Source organism: Trematomus bernacchii, unplaced genomic scaffold (assembly GCF_902827165.1).
Source record: "Trematomus bernacchii unplaced genomic scaffold, fTreBer1.1, whole genome shotgun sequence".
NCBI classification, from domain to species: Eukaryota; Metazoa; Chordata; class Actinopteri; order Perciformes; family Nototheniidae; genus Trematomus; species Trematomus bernacchii.
This window is the reverse complement of record NW_022987531.1, coordinates 3,380,107-3,400,109: the sequence shown is the minus strand read 5'-3', so window position 1 is coordinate 3,400,109 and position 20,003 is coordinate 3,380,107. Positions and strand designations below refer to the sequence as shown.

Below are 20,003 nucleotides of genomic sequence, written 5' to 3'. Positions count from 1 at the left end.
GTGAGAGTCACACAGCTGGAGGTAGAGAGGCGAGAATGTTATTTTTAAACACAGACAGACACACGTGTTTTCACCTGTAACTTGATCGAAAGCCCCCGAGGTGCATCAATTGACTGGTGGCCTTCTATTCACGCAAGACTTGAATTAGTCCCATTTTTTAAGGCTAAGAACCTTGATTCTTTGTTGTAATGTGCAATACTGTTTGTACTGTTTGTAGAAAAGAAGAAAACAAGAAAAAGAGGCATAAATCTTTATTGCAGAATTATTTTCATTGCAAGCATTGTGATTCACTAAAATCATTTTCTACTGTGTATTTACCTACTCTACCTGCTAGTACCTTCCAGTAGTAATGTAGCCTTTGTACTGAGAAATTTTCATTATTTTTAGAAAGTTTTGCTAAAAAAGAAAAGAATTTAAACATATTTACATATTTTCCTTTTTATTTCGTATTGCTTTCTTTACAGACTTATTTCTCAACCATTATTTCTGGGGGAGACTTTCATATCTGGTCAATGTCATTAATATTATTTTGTATTTTTACTTGGAATAAATTAATTTTATGATGCTAATTCTTTAAAAGTTTATTTTTTTCGTTTGTTCACCTTTTTCATTTTTTTAAAGCTGAAAAAAAAAGTTTGTAATATTGTTACTAAAGTGTCTCGATTCTTGAAATGCTAAGCTTTATGTGTTAACTCACTGATGTTGCTTACATTAGTGTGAAACTGATCCATGGAGAAAAGAAAAAGAAACTCTTCACAAACAGCAGACTGGTGGTTGGTGATGTTTAAGTGATTTGCAATGTATACAAATGAATGGGCAATAAAATAAAAATGGCAGAATGGAGCATAGTATGTTGTGATGTAATTGTGGAAGATGGACAACAACACTGACAATTGACATTGCTTCTGCTATTCCCAAACTACTACTACTACTACTACTACTACAACAACTACTACTACAACTATTACAATTACTACTGCTGCTGCTGCAACTATTACCACTAACTACAATAACTCATCCTCACTTCGTGCAGTGGAGGGCAACATTTCCTCACATACGAAATATTCTCTTCTTAGTAGTTGGTTCAGTCCCTGCATTGTGCACTGGTGTGATTGTATTTAAGTATGAATGTAAATGTAGAGATTCACTGTGTAATATACAAATGTTTGGGAAAGGCATGTGTAACTGTAGAATCTTAATTATTCATAGGAGAGATTGGTCTTAAGTGTTTTTGTCTTACCCAACTTTTGATTATGGTGGTCTACTTTGTATTTAAAATTTCAAAATTCACTTTTGCTCTCCTTCAAAAATAATAGTTTGACCTTTTTGTGAGTTAATTTGTCTTCTTGCCAAGATAAAGAGTTGAAAACTGACACCCTACGATACATAAAGAGCAGCACATTGTTTAGCTTAGCCTAGCATTATCACTCTGCTAAATCCCCCCCAAAATAGAAAAACTGTAGCTCATAGTTAAGTGTAAACGTTTTACATGTTGTACTTATTGTTGTTTGAGCACAGATGACATGTTTTGACGTCTTAAAGCCTTGTCTTGAGCTTTTGAGGTATAGAAGGATGTATTATCTAAGTAGGCTAGCATAGCATAGGTACTGGAGGCCAATAATTTGCTTAACAGCACCTCTAAAGCTCTTCTTCTTTGGAAGCAGTGAAGTGCTTCAAAATAAACTAATGTATCATTTTAAATGAAAAAAAGCGTTGTTTCGTATGAATGTATCAATTAAGCTATAATTTGCGAATTTTTGTAAGCTTTTAACAAAGGCAGGATAGTTTCAACAATCTACATGCTAGGCTAAGCTAACGAACATCAGGCTAAAGCTTCATAAGACTTCAAACAAAGGTAAATCCCAAAATGTCAAACATGTTTTTTACTTTCTTTCCTGTCCTCAAAAAAGAGACTTCAGTGCTCATGTGAGAATGTTATTTCTGGCTGGCCTTTTCTACCAGTTTATACAGCTGAAGCTAAAACCAAGCACCCCCACTCCATGTTTTTCACTTCTCTCTCCCCCTGGGCTCTGTATTATTCACCACCACCAAGTATGTATCCATCTCTTTGTCCTGGCCTTTTATTTAAGTGTGTGTGCAAATGAAATAGGCCGTGAGTTGGGTGATTTTATATATTCCTCTCTATAGATATACGTATGTATTTCATGTAACTAGACTTGGGTAGCGTACTGTATATTCACTGCTTCATGGGCGTTCTCTGGGTAGGTAAACACTGTCGGTCTCGTCATGTTGTGATCTCAAAATAGATGAAGAAAAAAAATGTGCTTTCTTCCCCACAAACATCCCACTACTTTTAAAATGTGTTTTTTTATTAAGACATCTGTGCTTGGACACTGGTTCTATCTTGGCGAGGCTTTTGAGATTGTTGACTTGGTCTGAACTTTTTGCAGTATAACTGTGATTTGAAAACATGGAGCTTAATGCTGCTAATGCTACTACTGCTTCAGAGTTTGTATTTCCCACCTTAATTTTTCCTTTTTTCTGTACTAATAAGCAAATCTTATTAAACGTAGTTGTATGACGCTGTGAAACTTTGTGGTCTTTGGCATGGCACTTGTCTTCTCTGTCCTCAAACCGTAGAAAGAGCTAACAGTACTAACTTGCATTATGGCCATCCGAAACTCACCTTTATACTGAAATGACAGATCATTATGAATATAAAGAGTTCATTTTTCAGATTAAGACAAAGCAGCCAAAAATATCAGCTTCTGCCCAGTTGTTATAGAATAGTAGATGTTCAAATGTTGTGGTATAAAGAAACCACAAAGACTGTAAGGACAGGTAATGGTGTACACTGAAATATTTTTAGTGTAAAAATCCACCTGAATGTGGTTGAGTTCTCTTTTAAAATGATCTTTTTGATTCACAAATTCAGTAAGTAAACCAAAGTGGCTGATGGTTGATCAATTAACTTAATAGACAAATATTTAGATAATTCATAAATCATGCCAGGAGTGCTCTTTTCAGCTTCTCAAATATGAAAGTTTCCTGCTTTTCTATATTGTTGAATATGTTTGGGTTTTGTAGAGACATTTATTTTGATTGAAAATTCAAAAAAAAAAAATGTGAAAACAAATTCTATATTCTCCCTTGAACATTTAAAAAGGATAATCAAAGCAGACCAGTCAGTCACATGATTGGGGAAATAAAAACTCAGTTAAGGGACTGGACTCTCAACTCTTCAAAGAAATCAAGTAATGTTGTTTTTTAGTGGATTAAGTATCCAATAGTGATTACAAAGTTTGAAAACAGGTCAGAGGCAAGAAAGGCTAAAAACAAATCTTTAATAAAAAAAAACTGGGTTTTCATCCTTTTCTTAAATATTGTCCTTTGCAGTGTGTGGCTGTATAAAGAATTTTATAACCTTTAAATATGAATACTTGTGTCAAAATGTGACAATATTTATCTCATTATCATTCTCATTGGATGTACAACTGCGCCATCAAGTGGCCATCACCATTCACATGCAGTAAAAAAAAAAATAAGCCATGTAGTTCAAAAGGTCTGTAGAATTTATTACAATTCCACGATCATAAACAAAAAGCAGCAGTTACAGAAATATGTACAAGTTTCTTTTAAAATACTGGTGACAGGTTTCAGGAAGTTTCCAGTTTTATCCTGGCCCCGCCCTCAGTGTCTGTAATGCTGCTTCAAGTGCCGTGCTGTCCCAGGTCATTTTCATTTCCCTTCGACTGATGGATACAAACGTGTGTTTTGTATGACAGAGGCGTCGGAAGGGGATTCTGGGTATCGCAGTGCTTTTTAAGACCTTGTGATGGGGGTGTGGGAGGGAGGGGCTGCTGGGTAATAATGTCTGAAGCCAATAACACTGTTTACTCTGGCAATGTGACGTGGGAGAAGGGGGATGAATCACCTGGAGCAGCGACCTCACTGTACAGTGCTGCTGCTAACGGAGATGACTTCAACCAACAGTGTTCGTGCAGCCTGGATCATACCAATATATTCTCTAAAGACGGCTTGTGGAAAATCTGGGATGTCTGACCATGATTAGAAACATCAGAATTATTATTCTTTTTATTTTACATAAGCGCTTAAATACAAATTGAGTTCCTATTTTGGTTGAGTTTATTCATTGCTTTGGGGCATGTGTAACCATTAGCTATCAGTGAATTTGGGTTGGGTGTTTTGGGGGGGGGGTCTCCTCGGCTCTGACCAGGTCCTGCTATGCCAGCAGACAGTGGGCGGGGCTACTGCAGGGAGGTCATGAAGCTGTCCAGGTTGTACTCGGTGTCGTACTGCTGCTGGTCCCACAGCTCACCCAGCCCGTCCAGCACCGACTTCATGGAGTCCTTCCCTGAGGAGGAGGCCGTCTGCTCCCCCCTCTCACCCTGAAACACAAGGCACAGAGCATCAGTCCTGAAACTATTCTTCGATAACGCATAAAGTTCGCAGTTAGGGCTCGAGTGGTGTATTTCTCATGGCCATTATTATAAAACAAAAACACTTTAAGCAGTTTTTGTAACCCATGAAGGAAAGGAGCAGGGAGAAGAACGTCTTATTTTACCTCAAAAATAAATGGTCTGTCAATTAAAGCTGCTAACAACCAATACTTAAGAGTAACATGAACCCAAAAACACAATCAAAAGTCAACATAACAATCCAACTACAGAGATACACATCTGATTTAAGATATGCTTAAAGTTACATTTCTTTCCTATGGCTCATCCTCTGAATATAAAACTAATGTTCTGGTAGTTTTCAGTTTTGCTCCATGCTCAACCAATGAAGTCTGTGATTCAATTAAATATTTAAGTTTTAACAGCCTCAATAAAGAGTTTGTTTGTGTGTTCTCGGGGATGTGCATTATGCAAAATTGTCACTGCTTTTTTCTGCAGTGTAAAAAAGAAGAAGAAGGTTTTATCTCACCTTGTCGAGGCTGAACAGGTTGAGCACCTGGTCGGTGCCCATGCTCTGCATGCAGGCGTTGTCCTGGGTGATGACGGTGCTGGCGATGCTCATCTTGAATTTCTGCAGACCCATGATCTTCTCCTCCAGTGTGCCCCGTGTGATCAGCCTGTACACGTTCACCACCCGTTTCTGCACCAAAACAAAAACACAAGGATGAAGGTTAACGGGGTGTGTTTACATGTGTAGGACAGCCCCCTCCCTGCCAATAGGATTTCACTTTGGACAGTCTGCATCACCGGTTTCAGACAAGACGACAAGTGTCACAAAACCCAAGGCTGCTCAGAGGACATATTTAACAATGCAATAAGGAAATTGATGAACAATCGCATTCCTTCATCAACTTCAAGATATTATTGATAAGTCATAAAGACGACACCTGAGGCCTGTACTACGAAGCCAGTTCAACAGACCCTGGATATGTTTGAGTTATCTGGCTTAACTAACCCAAAACAAACGCGATCTCGCTAAGCGGTCCTACGACGCTGGTTATCAACTCGGTAACTCAAGCCAGGGTTTCTCTGTCCGGCTGAGTGCGCGTTCACATGAAAGGGGTGGGGTTAGCAACATTTGACCAATCACAAACATGGACAAGCATACTGACAGCGCAGCGTCATACTTCCTGAATGAAAAGAAAACTATAATATTAGACAAATATGAAGACGTTAAACTTTAAACATCCATGACTTAAACACTTTATCCAGGATGAAAGCCACATAGTTGTACCTGCAAGGTGAACACAGAACAGCTGCATACAGTATGTGACACTGTGAGTGTTGCACGGCCAGATACGGCTCAAGAAGCTGACTCAGATAAGGAAATATATGATACATTATGATGTGATATGATATGAATGATAATGGGACACATCGACGTCTGCACTCACAGTGCCGCGGGCTGTACTTAATGTTACTTTGATCTGGTTACTTATGTTGTGGCAGATATTTAAGTAAGCTTTCTTAACGCTAATGTTATAATAGTCAGATTGCTCTGAAGAAGGGAGGGGATATTTTATTAATTTTCACGTTCACACAGTCAGTTGATTTTTGCCGGCCGTCTTTCCTGCAACGGCAGTTTTTCTGTATTTCCTTTATCCTGTAATATGACTTGATAGCTTTAAACTCCGCACACGGAGCTCTGATTGGTCAGCAGGCGGTGCTTTCACTGAGTTGATCTCTTATCCTGGAACCTAACCTGGGGCATATACTACGAATCTAGTTCAACATATCCTGGATATGTTTTGAGTTATCCGGTTGACTAAATAAAAAAAAAACCCTGCTCTCGCTAAACTGTCCGACGACGCTGGTTATCAACTCGATCGCTCAAGCCAGCCGTGTCCTATCTAGTTAGGTGCGCGTTCACATAAAATGGGTGGTTCTGGAGCATTCGACCAATCACAAACATGGACAAGCCGCGTACTGACAGCGCAGCGCGTCATACTTCCTGAATGAAAAGTCAACTAATATTAGACATATGAAGAAGTTAAACTTTAAACATCCATGACTTAAACACTTTATCCAGGATGAAAGCCACATAGCTGCACCTGCAAGGTGAATACAGCTGGTAAAAGAAAAAGTGTTTGAATGGGTACATCAACAGGTTTATGATATCACTGCCCCGTCCAAGACACGAGTGGATCTGACTTTAATTACATCTGACTCAAGTGTTTCGTCAACTTAATGTGTTGCTTAAAATAATACTTCTGCATACAGTATGTGACACTGTGAGTGTTGCACGGCCAGATACGGCTCAAGAAGCTGACTCAGATAAGGAAATATATGATACATTATGATGTGATATGATATGAATGATAATGGGATACATCACAGGACGTAATGTTACTTTGATCCGGTTACTTATGTTGTGGCAGATATTTAAGTAAGCTTTCTTAACGCCAATATTATAATAGTCAGATTGCTCTGAAGATGGGAGGGGATATTCTATTCATTTTCACGTTCACACAGTCGGTGATTTTGGCCGGCCGTCTTTCCTGCAACGGCAGTTTAAACTGTATTTCCTTTCTCCTGTCATATGAATTGATCGCTTTAAACTCCGCACACTGAGCTCTGATTGGTCAGCAGGCAGTGCTTTTATCCTGGAACCTATCCTGCTCCGGAGGCTAGCCGTTCAGAATAAGTTATCTAGCCCGCTAAGAAGTGAACCAGCGTCGTAGGACCGGAAATCCAGGAAGTTAGCTCGCTAAGCGAAGATCCTGCTTCATAGTATAGGCCCCTGGTTTGCCGTTCAGCATATGTTACCATGGAGATCTAGCCCGGTAAGAAGAGAACCAGCATCGTAGGACCGGAAACCCAGAGTTTACCCTGAAGTTAGTCTGCTAAGCAAAAATCCGGCTTCGTAGTACAGGCCTCTGGGCCCTGACAGTGTAAATGTGTGAGTATCCTGCTGTGTGTACCTGTCCTATCCTATGGGCACGGTCCATGGCCTGCAGGTCCCTCATGGGGTTCCAGTCATGCTCCACAAACACCACCGTGTCTGCCCCCGTCAGGTTCAGACCCAGACCCCCAACATGGGTGGTCAGCAGCAGCACGTCGATGGAGGGGTCATTGTTGAACCTGAGATCAGAGAGAGGAGGGTCAGAGTGAAGAAAGTGAAACGTGGTGGCAATTCACCTTCACAATTCAGTTTATGTAGCCCAGCCCTATCCCCAGTTGAATAAAAAAGTGTTAGCTATAGCTAAATTGGTAGCTCTTATAAATTTGATTTATGAATGAATACACTCTGGTTAGACTTGCAGTGTGGCCCTGTGTCTGCTGTTTTGGAAGTGAGAGTAACTATAAATACATTGTTGACGTGTGCTGGTTTTAAGCTGACAGCAAGCAGATGTTGCAGCTCCGTAGATCTCCGTAAACTCCCAAATATGTGTTATTTCTATAAACTAATTAGATATTGGCAAACTAAATTCTAAGTTTCTCCTCTTAAATGTGTAATGACCTAACAGCAGTTCATTCTAAAGCAGGTAAATAACGGGCACTGACCTGGAGACGATGGAGTGGCGCTGGCCAGCCGGCACGCTGCCGTCCAACCTCAGGTACGCGACGGAGGGCAGTTTGGCTTTCAGCAGGTCGTTCTCCACGATGTCCAGCATGCTCTTGAGCTGACAGAAGATAAGCACTCGATGCTGGGCCACCACCGCCTCAGTGCCCCCCTCCGATCCTCCACCCCCTCCGAGGCCACAGTCCAACAGCAGCTGGAGAACACAAAACACATCACACCCACCTTATTAGTTTATGGAAGCATCTGGAAGATTCTTGCCATCCTCCTAGATCAATCTTTTGTGTATATGTATAGAAAATAGTTAGAATAATTATATTTATCATCAATGGACATGGAATGTACCCTAAATTGTAGAATTATATATATATATATATATATATATATATATATATACTGACTGATTCTATCTCTTCACATCAACAAAACAGTACAAAGAAAGTGTTCTTTCTCAATAGAACAATCAGTGGTTCAAGTTAGTATATTCCTCAGTGTAACATATCCACTAGTTGCAAAGCTTAAACATTTTTATATATTTTTTTATTTTAAGGGAAAGGATGTTTTCACTACTCAGTTTGTCAACTATGTTACGGACAAACTTGATGTCATTACAATCATTTGATTAAGTCCTGCACTTCAAGTAAAATCAAATTTGAAAGGCTCTTGAGTCTATTCTACCATATATCCAAAGATTTTTTAAAGTTTAAAAAATAATTGTATTAAAGTTTTGTTTTTTCATGTGATATGTTCAGCACTGTCATTAAGTTTAGGGATATTTTGTATTATAAAACTACCATACAGGTCATTTTGATAGTTTTAAGAGATGTCATGTAAAACTCCAACCTGTGTAGATGTACATTATACTATAAAGGATATCAGAAGCACTATTTTAGATATTTTAAATTTGAAAAAATGAGGTGCAACATAGTTGACAATGAAAGTCAAACATTTGACACAAATAACATAGTTGACTGGACACATTATTAACCATCAGCACTATGTTCATTTCAAGGCAGAAGTGCAAAATTCCATTGATAATGATGTGTAATGACGTCTACATGTCATACAAATTGTCAACTAGGTTACCTGTCAACTAAGTTACTACAGTTATTACAGTACTGGGTAACTTAGTTGACAGGTAACCTAGTTGACAATTTCCCTATTTTGACCCATCATTTCAATGGTAGGCCTTGCCTGGATGACCACATGTCATTTTCTTGAACAGGTTAACATCACATTTGAACATATAATTGAATTAAAATCATTAAACAATTGTAAACCATAACAATGTACGTAACATTGTTGATGGTCAATTAATATATTCATTGACAATGTGCTATTATACATAAAATATTGTAAAAAATTAGAGGACAATCACCACAGTGTGTTCAAAATGTCTGCCAAAGAGGAACATGGCATCATGTGATGCTGGTGACATGGTATTGGGACAAACCATTTTTGAGTTAAAGAGGGGAGTTCTGTTAGTAACATAGTTGACAGAACTTTTGCGGACATTCATATATTAAGATATTTAAATTATTTAAAGGGGGAAATCAATTAAAAAGATGTTATTATTCTTTAGTATTTAGACTTTTGAAATAAATGAATAATTTTTTTAATTGACTTTAATGGTTTTTATTCATTATTTTGAAACCAAGACACCCTCAACTGAAAAACGGACATAGCAAAAACTGACAATTTAAGAACATCATGACACATTTCAAGCTAAATAAAGCATAGGATGCACATAATGTTTGTGTGATATTATAACATGCTTTCCAATAATAGGCAAAATATGATATTTTTGAAGAAAATAGTTAGAATAATTATATTTATCATCAATGGACATGGAATGTACCCTAAATTGTAGAATTATATATATATATATATATATATATATATATATATATATATATATATATATATATATATATATATATATATATACATTATCACTTAGAGTGTTTATTTTTGTATTATTATTTTATATTGATTTATTATTCATATTTTTGTAATCTGTACACACGACATCTATTGAACGCCCGAGGTATCTTAAAATGTTCCCCATTAACAGGAGGGGGGGCTTTCTTGGAGTTTTTCCTTGCACATTGCGACGGTTTAAGGACATAAGTAGTCGTATTCTGTAAAACACAAATGTGTAATTTTTGATATTGCGCTATAAAATAGAACAAGATCAACATTATTATGGATTATGGTTTATGCAAGACTTATTCCAAACTGACCCACACAAGCTGACAACAGGGTGTGGTGTGGATGTAAAAGACTTCCCAGCAAAGTACCTGTTTGAGAGCGGAGAGTTTGGGTGCGTGCTGCAGGTCCCGCAGGTTGGAGTTCTGACCAATCAGCTGCTCCGAGATGCGTTTGTATTCCGGATGCTGCGGGGTTAACACCAGACTCGGGTGGTTGCACAGCTTCCGCAGATACTGCAGCGCCTGAAACACATGTGGAAGGAAGGGAAAATATTACTGCATGGTCATAATAAGAAGCATTTTCAAGAGATAAGTAGACCGTAAGTATTCAACAATATTCACAATAAATGCTTTAAGTTTTAACCATTACTCATCTGCTTTTTAGGGTTAGAAAAATCGCTATACCTCAGAATGTGAACATGGAATTTCTTAACCAAAGTTTCAGAGCAGGTTAACGCTTGATGCCTGCATGAGATAACATCTTAAAGAAATGTGTACCTGGAAGACATGGCCAGTGGCCTTCAGTTTGGGCTTCTCCTCCTCCTCTTCTGTGGAGGTGCTGGAGATGCTGTCCTCCACACTGGCCTTGGCCCGAGACTTTGCAAAGTCTTCATACAGCTGAACCTGCAGGTAGTGAGAGAGCATACCTCCTTGTTACTCCAGTTAGAAGGAGCGAGGGGGCTCACTCAACTTTCATCATCGATTTCAGAAGTTTGTATTTTCAATAGTTGATGTAGAAAATAGCCAACAATACAAGTGTCACGTCGTCTTGTTTCTGTTCCCGAGTACAGTAAATTAGCTGATAGATGTTATATTTTGTCATGTTGTATCAGTATTACAGACTCCCGAACTTGCTGATCAAACATTTGAGGCTGATCAGTGTTGACTCTAGTCTCAAGAGAAGATCTTGAAAAAGGTATAATAAGAGCTTTAACAAGTATAACGTGACTATTATACGCCATTGGCAAGAAAAATGCAACACTGAGGCAGTAAGACGATGTATTTTCATAGTAAGAGTCAGAGTCAATGGTGACCAATGGTAATTGGGGGGCACGGTTACCTGGAGAGGACTTAAATTGCAGTAATAGTCCTGGATTATTTTAGGAGGCAGGTCCTGGAGGACGTCCTCCTTCATCCTCCTCAGAAGGAAGGGCAGCACCTGTCGATGTAGGGCCTCCATCGCCAGGACACCTGAGGGACAAACAGATATTCACCAGTTAAAGGTGGGGTAGGTAATTTTGGAGAAACCAGCTCGAGATCGCTAGAATTTGAAAATACACAGCCGGAAGAAATCTGCTACTTCCTTACAGAGCCCCTCCTCCAACACACACGAACGCGCACATGACCAATGAGGGCACGAGATAAGCTTGTGCACAGATGGAAGGCTGACAGGCAGGTAGGCCATCCAGTTATTTTAGCCGGGCCGGCTAAAATGATTGGTCGTGCTTTTTACAGTACTACGGCTTCCACAGATGACATTTTTGTATGGATTTTTTGTCAAAGCACTTAAGATATTCATTGCTATCGGGATGTTAAGAGCATTCCATGGGATATAACAAAAAGTGTATCTCGAGCCGGTTTCTCAAACTTACCTACCCCACCTTTAATGTTACTTCTTAAATAACTGGTGCAGGAATGATTCCTAAAACCCGGATAGTTTGTCGGCATTTTAGCACCGTTCCCTCGTCTTATAGTCAATGGTTATTTCACATGTTTTTGTTAGATGCCTGAAATAAGGTCTGTGGTTAACACAAGATGAAGAGACTTTCATGGTTTGTTCTACGTGACTAAATGAGACTTATCAAAGAGCATCTCAGCAAACATTAGCCCCCTATAGCTTAGCGTTAACACATGTGAAGTCATGTGACTGTTCTGGAGATAGCATTTACACTTTAATGATTATTAAAGTGTTGTTAATAAGTCAAGATTTTCTTGCTGAACAAAACATTCAACTATCATAAATGTGTGATTGCCACAGATTTTATTTTCTGCAATATTCCAAAATACAATGGAAATATCCTTTTGTGTTTTTGTTGACAGAACCCGTGTTATTTTCAACTACAAACATACACCATCTCTGCACCACTCTATATTCAGTTAGAAATGTCAAAACACGACAACTGCAATATTTACATACCTGCCTCCTGTTCCCGTGAGGAGCTTTTGGCGTCGCGACTGGCCAGGATTGGTTTACCGTAGCGAGCTGCAAACTGACGCTCTGTTCCGAGGAAGCCCGGCATGAGGAAGTCAAACAATGACCAGAGCTCCAGGACATTGTTCTGAAGGTAGAGAGAGATGAAAACATTCATGCTCTGACAAACACAACGGGAAAAGGGTACAATAACAGTCGGATTCTTGCGACCTCACCTGAATTGGCGTTCCTGACAGGATGACGCGGAAGTTGGCAGCCAACTGCTTGATGGCTTTGGAAAGTTTCGTCTTGCCGTTCTTGATGACGTGACCCTCATCGAGGATACAGTAATTGAATTTGATATTTCTAAAAAAAGAGTTCATGTTAATAACTGAGCGCTTGTCCAAAACACAAAGACCTTTGAGAATAAGAATAATAAATACTCACTTAAAAAAGTCGATGTCATTCCGTACAACATCATAAGAGGCTATTATAAGATTGTGTTTTTTCACTTGGTGCTGCAACCTGGAAAATGAATGTTTGAGTAAGTCAATGTGCGTTTTTCTACAAACAACTAGCGTATAATACATCAAAAATAAACAGTACAAAATGCTCATTTTAAAAAGGGTAAAATCTACAGGACATTCTCTGTATGCTGACAGGCGTAACGCACAGCAGAAAGTGTGACCAGGCTTTACCTCATCCGCTCTGTAGGAGGCCCGGTGTAGTGCAGTGGGTGGAGGTATTCTTTGGAGCAGAATTTGCCCACTTCGTCCACCCAGTGGCCCGTAAGCGTGGGAGGACACACCACCAGAGAGGGCATGGGGCTGCTGTCTGCTGCTTTAGTCTTGGCATATTCCTGTGCCCTGAATGAACATCAAACACAGGGAAGGCTGAGTACAGTCTACTTACAATGCACATCAAAGCAATTCAAACATAAAATACCGTTAGAGATAAAATGAGATCAAATGAATGCAGCAAAACAGCAAAGAAAATCGCTGGTGAAACTTTCAAACCAGACTGTCTATTGTTTAATAACACAGTATGTGGAAGCTTATTGTAGTCATAGATGTAAATATTATAAAAGACATTTTCATAATGTTTTACATAATTGTTTTTTGTGGGCCATCTTTAATGAGACATTTCATTTCACATTATCTCTTATATAGTACACAGTGGTACATATAGATGGCAAGATGTATCATGACTTCTACTATTATGTAGAAATGTGGATTATGTCTGCATTGCCAACACAATTAACATTAACTTAGAAGAAAGAAATCATTAACGACCTCATATTTGGTAGTTAAATCCTCAAGGCAATATAGTTGCAGTAGTAGTGTGTGGTGAGAACAGTATTTTTTTTGCGTAATAATCAGCAGCGAACCGCTTCAACACCTGTATTTCGGTTTATTCACGGCAATCATTTTGTTATTCTACAGTATTGTTGTTTTATAGTTATTTGTTAATGTATCTAACCCAATTTGTGTTCTTTGAAATTAAAAAGGATATTGCATTGTGTTTGTTACTTTCGTTGCAGTTGTATATGTGTTAAGTGTAATTTGGCTTGGCTTCCTATTTTGTATGGACATTTTTATTTATTTATTTTTATTTTGAAGGAGAGTTAGTGCTGTTCACAGGAAGTTGTTGTTGCTATGGAAACAACGTGACGGAGATTAAGGGAGAAAAGTCATATCTACATATAAAGACGGAGAAAGTAAACTATAAAGTTTATGGTTAAGTGTTAGCACCCCCGAAGAGGCACAAGCTCTTACGTTGATATTGGAGATTTCAATAAATTAAATTTATATAAAAATAAATAACGAAATTGAAACCCGAATAGTACCCCAACGAACGAATATTCGGATATTCTGGTACAGCCCTAGTGGATACCTGAGGTAGTTGTCTCCTGCCAGGATGCAGATGGACTGCAGCGTCTTGCCGAGGCCCATGTCGTCACACAGGATCCCGTGGAGCTTGTATTTGTTCAGGAAGGACAGCCAGTTCACTCCGTCCTGCAAGATGACAAGCACCCACACTGAGATCAGTCCACTAATATCAACATTAAGGAATCTTATTCAGTGTATTTGTCGGTTAAAAAAATATGCTACAATTCCTCTAGAACACCTACTAGTAAAAAGGGAAAAGGCTCTGGTTAGCCTTAAAGCTAGCAACATTAAGCTATACACTAAAGAAAAATATGTACATCTACTTATTTCAGTTTTCTTATTATAATATAAACACTTCATACAGACCATTAAGTTATTGAATTGCCATAAAACATGCCATATTATTATATAAAATATTTTATGAATTGACCTATATGGTGATGGGAGAAAGTGGCTATATTACATAGTCATGGGCTTGTCTCAGCAGAGCTGCCTTAACCAGTTAAGCCCCGAGCCTGTTTTTCAGGACTCAGGCTCGAAAATGACATTCCCAGAACAAGTGACCATATCTTCCCTTCTAAAAAGGGGTAAATTAATCATCTTTTTTCTCAAAGCAATGATAAACCTGTGAGTTGGATGTAGAAAAATCAGAATCAATATAGATTCTTTTTATTTTAAAGTAAATTCAGATTGAACATAGTAAAAGAAATGTAAATTATAGTGTCCGTCCAAAAATTCTTTTTTACTTAGTGAAAACTACCCTTGGATGATGGTAAGGTAGACTAAAAGCTTTAGGAATCCAAAGTACAACATAAGTACCCTGTATCAAGATTGATACAAAACAAGTGACATTTGACCTTTTTAGAGAGATTTAGCCAAAAACACTCCACCTCTGAGGTGATTTGGGTGGAAATGTTTTTTTTTTCATATCTCTGGTTGACACCTCTTTCTGACCGTTAGAGCCAATAGAATCGAAGGGGGAGTCCCCCACACACACTCATTGTGAAACAAAAAGGTGGGGGCTTTGCGCATGTAATTTTGCATTAGAGTGAAGCTACAGTCTAACTCTGACATCTAGAAACGTAAAAGCATGGATTATCCGTTTTATTGCTCATGGATTATCAGAAATCATTTCAAAGGGACACAGACACATTGGATTAACCTATGGATTAACTTCAGCAGCGTTTTTATCGTTTTAATGCCATTGAAGACCACTTTGGAGAGACTACAGAGCCAAGGTAAGAACGTTAGCATTTTTAGCTACCTAGCGTCACCTGTTTTGATGTCCGTTTTTGTTTATAACGTCGCAAATACGTATAATTCAGTGATAATGAGGTTACCCATCGATTCTGTGTCACCTCACGATGTGAATCGATGTCATGGATGTGGAGAAAAGATAAATAATAAGGTTTTGTGAGTGATTTTCGGTGCAGTAATCGGTTAGCATTTTTCGCTCGTTGCTAATTCAGAGGCTCAGTGTTAGCATTGTGGGTTTTCTTTTGAAATAAAAATAAAAATGATCAGTTAGATGAGTTTCTTCCCGTTACATGGATATAAAACATTCATAGTTTATTAAATGAACATGCCCATAGACACTGTTTCCTGCAAGATGTTGCGGCAGTGCCCCGGTACCGGGGTCTCTCGGGCTTAACAGGTTAAGCAAAATATGTCACATTATATAATGACTGTCACCGAGTCATCATTTTGAGAAAAAGGCCTTCAAAGTTTCCTCTTCTCTGGAATCCATCGATCTGATTGATTATTAGCAGAGCAAATGATCAAAGTAGTACGGAGGGAAGATATTTTGGTTTAGATTACTGGTCTGGGGGAAGCTCGCGAGTGTGTGTGTGTGTATACGTGTGTGTGTGTTTGTGTATGTTTGCGTTTGTGTGTATTGTGTTTGTTTCCCGGGGAAAACACTCACGAGAAACACCGGCTGTTGTTATGCCTGCTGTGACGTCAAGTTACTCCGTTCTCCGCTTGTAATTATGCCGTTACAAGCTTCATAGTTGTATTTATCATCTGAATTTGCCAAAACAAGTTTAATATTCTGAAAGCCAAGACTTTGTTTAATTGAAATCAGATGAAAACAAACTGTAACGGACCCTGCCGTGTTATCTATGCTTACTATACGCCTTACATTCATAATTTCAGCCGGAGGGAGGGGAGCTGCGCTGCGGAACAGCAGAGTGGCGAGTGAGAGCTGTCATCTTCCCTTTACAAGCTTCAAACATGTATTTATCGTGTGATTTTGGAAATAAAAGTTTCATATTCTGAAAGCCAAGACTTTGTTTATTTAAAATCGAACAAAACACCCGAACCCCGAAAAACTAGTTTTTTACGCAAATCCACGTTTATTTTCAAATTAGCCGTTGCGACTTCTGACTGATTTCGATAGAGCGGGTCACAAATGTATCTGGTCAAGTTAGCAATTTTTTTTTGCAGTGTCTATTTTTTTGCATTGCCAGCATACAGCATTTGAAGCGGACACACACCTGCTGGTACTTCCTGAGCTCAGCCTTTATGGGCACCGGGATCTTGTAGTTCTCCAATTTTCTGCCATCTAGTAGTTGCTCCAGGAAGTCGCGCTCTCTGGCCTTCTGGCGGATCAGGTCAGCAGACATGGCGGGGGGGTCGGGTATACCTGACTGGACAACAGGGAGAGGAAAAAAAAAAACTTAAAATGGAAAAACCAGGATAATGACAATATGTTTAAATGTATTAGAGATTGAAAGTGATTTCATTTTTTGCAGAGTGCTTTCCAGTTGAGTGCTCCTACCTCCAGGGGCAGCAGGCGGATGAGTGTAGCAAAGCACTGTGTGGCCATGAAGCGAATGCTGTCACTGGGATCACTCATACGACCCAGCACGGGCACTACGAGAAGCACAATGTACGGAACAATGTCCACATCCAGCTGCTCCATCACACCTGGGGAGACGCTAGTCAAGGACAGTACTGTAGAGAGATAATGCTACAAGGTCCATGCTAATCCGTGTACACTTCCACACACACTGTTCGAACTAAACATTTGTTATAAAATAGCATAAATCTGTTATGCTATACATGAATATTGTGCTAGCTGAATCAATAGTGAGTTTGTTGTGTGAAGGATACAGGCTAAAGCTTCGATGGCGCCCTCCTGTTTGGTGCAGTCTTCGATAGCAGCGAGCCAGGGGAGCACACACTCCAGGAACCCGTTCATGGTCTCCAGCATGGCTATCTTACTGAGCACGCCCACACAGCGCGCTGCCATGTGACGCACCGCTGTGTACGGGTGCTGCAGGCAGGTGAACAGATGGGGCAAGTGCTCCAGTAGCTAGAGGGGGGGGGGGGGGGAAGTCAATCATTTGTTTGCATTAAACACATTTTTAGGATGCATCATAACTTCAATCCCTTATTCCATCAATATCAACCAATTTAATCTTAATATTCTGAAATTACAATATGAATTCATGCCAAGGGAAAACGGCAGAAGATGTTGGTATAAAAGCCCAGCAGAGCAGCCTTACCAAAGGCCTGAGTTCAGCAGCCATGGCCCCCGCCATGACTTCCAGCACCTGTAGCGAGTTGACCAGTTCCTGAGCGGCAGCGTCCCCCCTCTCCAGCTGGACCTCCCTGTCTAAACACGGAAACAAAGATTCACATTTTTGAAAGCAAACATCCTAAACTACATAGTCCTGAAAGATAATAAGTTGTGAAATTAAGTGAATTAATTTGATATACATATATGATCCAACCTTGGAACCATGGCATTGTTCAAAAGCTCGGTTATCATCTATAAGATCCTACCATTATTTACTAGGGCAGCCTCATGCTGTACTGCAAAATACTTCAGTACACATGCGCACAAAGATTACTGGATCTTAAATCAAGTGAAAAGTAGGGTCATTTTTGTCATAGACTTCTTTGCAATCAGATTTTTGAGTAGCTTTCTGATGGCAGTGACAGAGATTGTAGGTTTATTGCGTTTATGCAAGGGCTTCACTTTGCCTGAGGTCGCCACTAAGCTCTAAATAATGACAACTAAACAATTCAACTAAATTTCGCATTTCATTTTTTTAAAGAAAGCTGTTGCTAATTATTTTTCAAAGACTCAAGACACTCAAGGGTTATATTGTGATGGGCACAAAAGCTACAGCATAAACGTTGGCAATGAAAATTCAAGTCTCAGTGAGAGCCAGCAGTGCAACACGCAATATATTTAAGACCTTAAAATAGAGCAACAAAAAATATCAATAATGCAAGTTATACAATGGTGCAAGTAAACCATGTACATGCAAGATAGAATAATATAATGTAACATTTTAAAATGTACAGTAGAATAAACTCTGTATACTGTCATTATATACAATACAATGCCTATCTAAATAAAAACGTATCAACAAAATCAACAAACCTATGTGTTGTTTTTCAGTCACTGCTGTCCTCAGTGGTCCCACAGTGTTCTCCCATAGGTACGGCAGAGACTTGGTGAAGTTTGAGCCAAAGTGCCTGGCAACAGTTGTCAGGGAGAACTCCGCCCCTCGTCTCTGAATGAGTAACGGCTTCTTGCTCTAAAAAAGGGAACATACAGACACATACATTTAGGGAACAGGATGCGTTTACCCTTTTTTATATTTAAGGGGAAAGTGTTCTTCTGTACCTCATCGTTATCAGAGCTGATGGTGCTGCCAGGAGGAAGCTCCGTGGTGGGGGTCTTTGGGGCTTTAGGGGTCGGCCCCCTCTTACTGGTGATGGCAAACGCTGCCCTTTGGTGGCGGTAGAGGGTGATGATGCCTCGGGTTTTGTTGACCATGTGATGTGTGCAGTCCAACCCACTGCCTGAAGGCATGAAAATAAGGAGAGAGAAATGTTATCAGCAGCAAGCACTAGTTCAGTGTCGAGGCGATTATTGATCGCATTATTTTTATTTGACAAAAACAAAAAAAGCAAAGACAATATGTAGAGCAGTGGTTCTCAACCTGTGGTACGCCGTAACACCAGTTCCCGCTAGCGGTACGCGGAGGAATCTGACATAACAAATATTTTTTAAAAATAAATAATTTTCCTTTCTTTTATTTAACCTTTATTTAACCAGATGAAAATATTGAGACAAAATCTCATTTACAATGCTAACCTGGCCAAGAAGGCAGCAACATTACACGTTCTTACACATAACAGACATATAAAATACAGAAAACACAACTAAGTAAACAAAAAGATGAAAAGCAGTCACTACATTGTGCACATTTGGGACAGTAAGGTACACTACTTATTACTGCAAGAGCAGCTGGTGGTAAGGACCTCAGACAACTTCAATTTAAAACAGGCTATAGGGACAAGTGCCATCAGTTTGAGGCTCGATTGAATAACATTAATACAAAAATAAATCATACTATCAAAATACTATAACTAATGAAAATAAGCTTGAGATAATTGAAACTGTGGTTTAAATAAGTTCTAATAGGCTATTGTTGTTTTTAGATTTAGAAACGAAAACATTTTTTATTTATTTCTGGCGTTGCTAATGACGACCATACTACCCGCTAACGATTAGCGAATGTTGCAAGCAAGCTAAAGAAAGAAGAAAGCTGAATGATGTTAAAAACATGGCTCAAAACGGGAGGTATTCGGAAGAGAGGTACAGAGGAGAATATTACCAGAGTGTGCAACTCGATTTTGACAAGATAACAACTGGTGACTTCTAGAATTGTGTGAGTAACATTCTGTTTTTAGACTTCTCTGTTTCAGTATGTGTGCTCTGTATAAATGCTCTGTAGTTGATCTGATTGAAATTGTGATTTTAATCTCAAAACCGCTACAGTATTTTCAGGC

At 39.1% G+C, this 20,003-nt stretch overlaps 1 protein-coding gene across 2 annotated transcripts in view; it reads right to left on the bottom strand.

Moving 5' to 3' along the window:
- Positions 1-3,512: 3,512 nt before the first annotated feature.
- btaf1 (BTAF1 RNA polymerase II, B-TFIID transcription factor-associated) overlaps positions 3,513-20,003 on the bottom strand; it is a 34,524-nt gene continuing 18,033 nt past the window's right edge. For both annotated transcript variants that reach the window (XM_034121838.1, XM_034121845.1), the window contains exons 21-38: positions 18,832-19,010; positions 18,586-18,742; positions 17,699-17,808; positions 17,304-17,505; positions 16,969-17,117; positions 16,685-16,837; positions 14,194-14,315; positions 12,999-13,166; positions 12,748-12,825; positions 12,537-12,666; positions 12,307-12,448; positions 11,230-11,360; positions 10,668-10,793; positions 10,260-10,412; positions 7,944-8,155; positions 7,361-7,520; positions 4,909-5,079; positions 3,513-4,370 (exon numbers count right to left, since the gene is read on the bottom strand). In XM_034121838.1, coding sequence (XP_033977729.1) covers positions 4,230-4,370; positions 4,909-5,079; positions 7,361-7,520; positions 7,944-8,155; positions 10,260-10,412; positions 10,668-10,793; positions 11,230-11,360; positions 12,307-12,448; positions 12,537-12,666; positions 12,748-12,825; positions 12,999-13,166; positions 14,194-14,315; positions 16,685-16,837; positions 16,969-17,117; positions 17,304-17,505; positions 17,699-17,808; positions 18,586-18,742; positions 18,832-19,010 — 2,684 coding nt within the window. In that variant the 3' untranslated portion in view covers positions 3,513-4,229. The remainder of the gene's footprint in view (positions 4,371-4,908; positions 5,080-7,360; positions 7,521-7,943; positions 8,156-10,259; positions 10,413-10,667; positions 10,794-11,229; positions 11,361-12,306; positions 12,449-12,536; positions 12,667-12,747; positions 12,826-12,998; positions 13,167-14,193; positions 14,316-16,684; positions 16,838-16,968; positions 17,118-17,303; positions 17,506-17,698; positions 17,809-18,585; positions 18,743-18,831; positions 19,011-20,003) is intronic.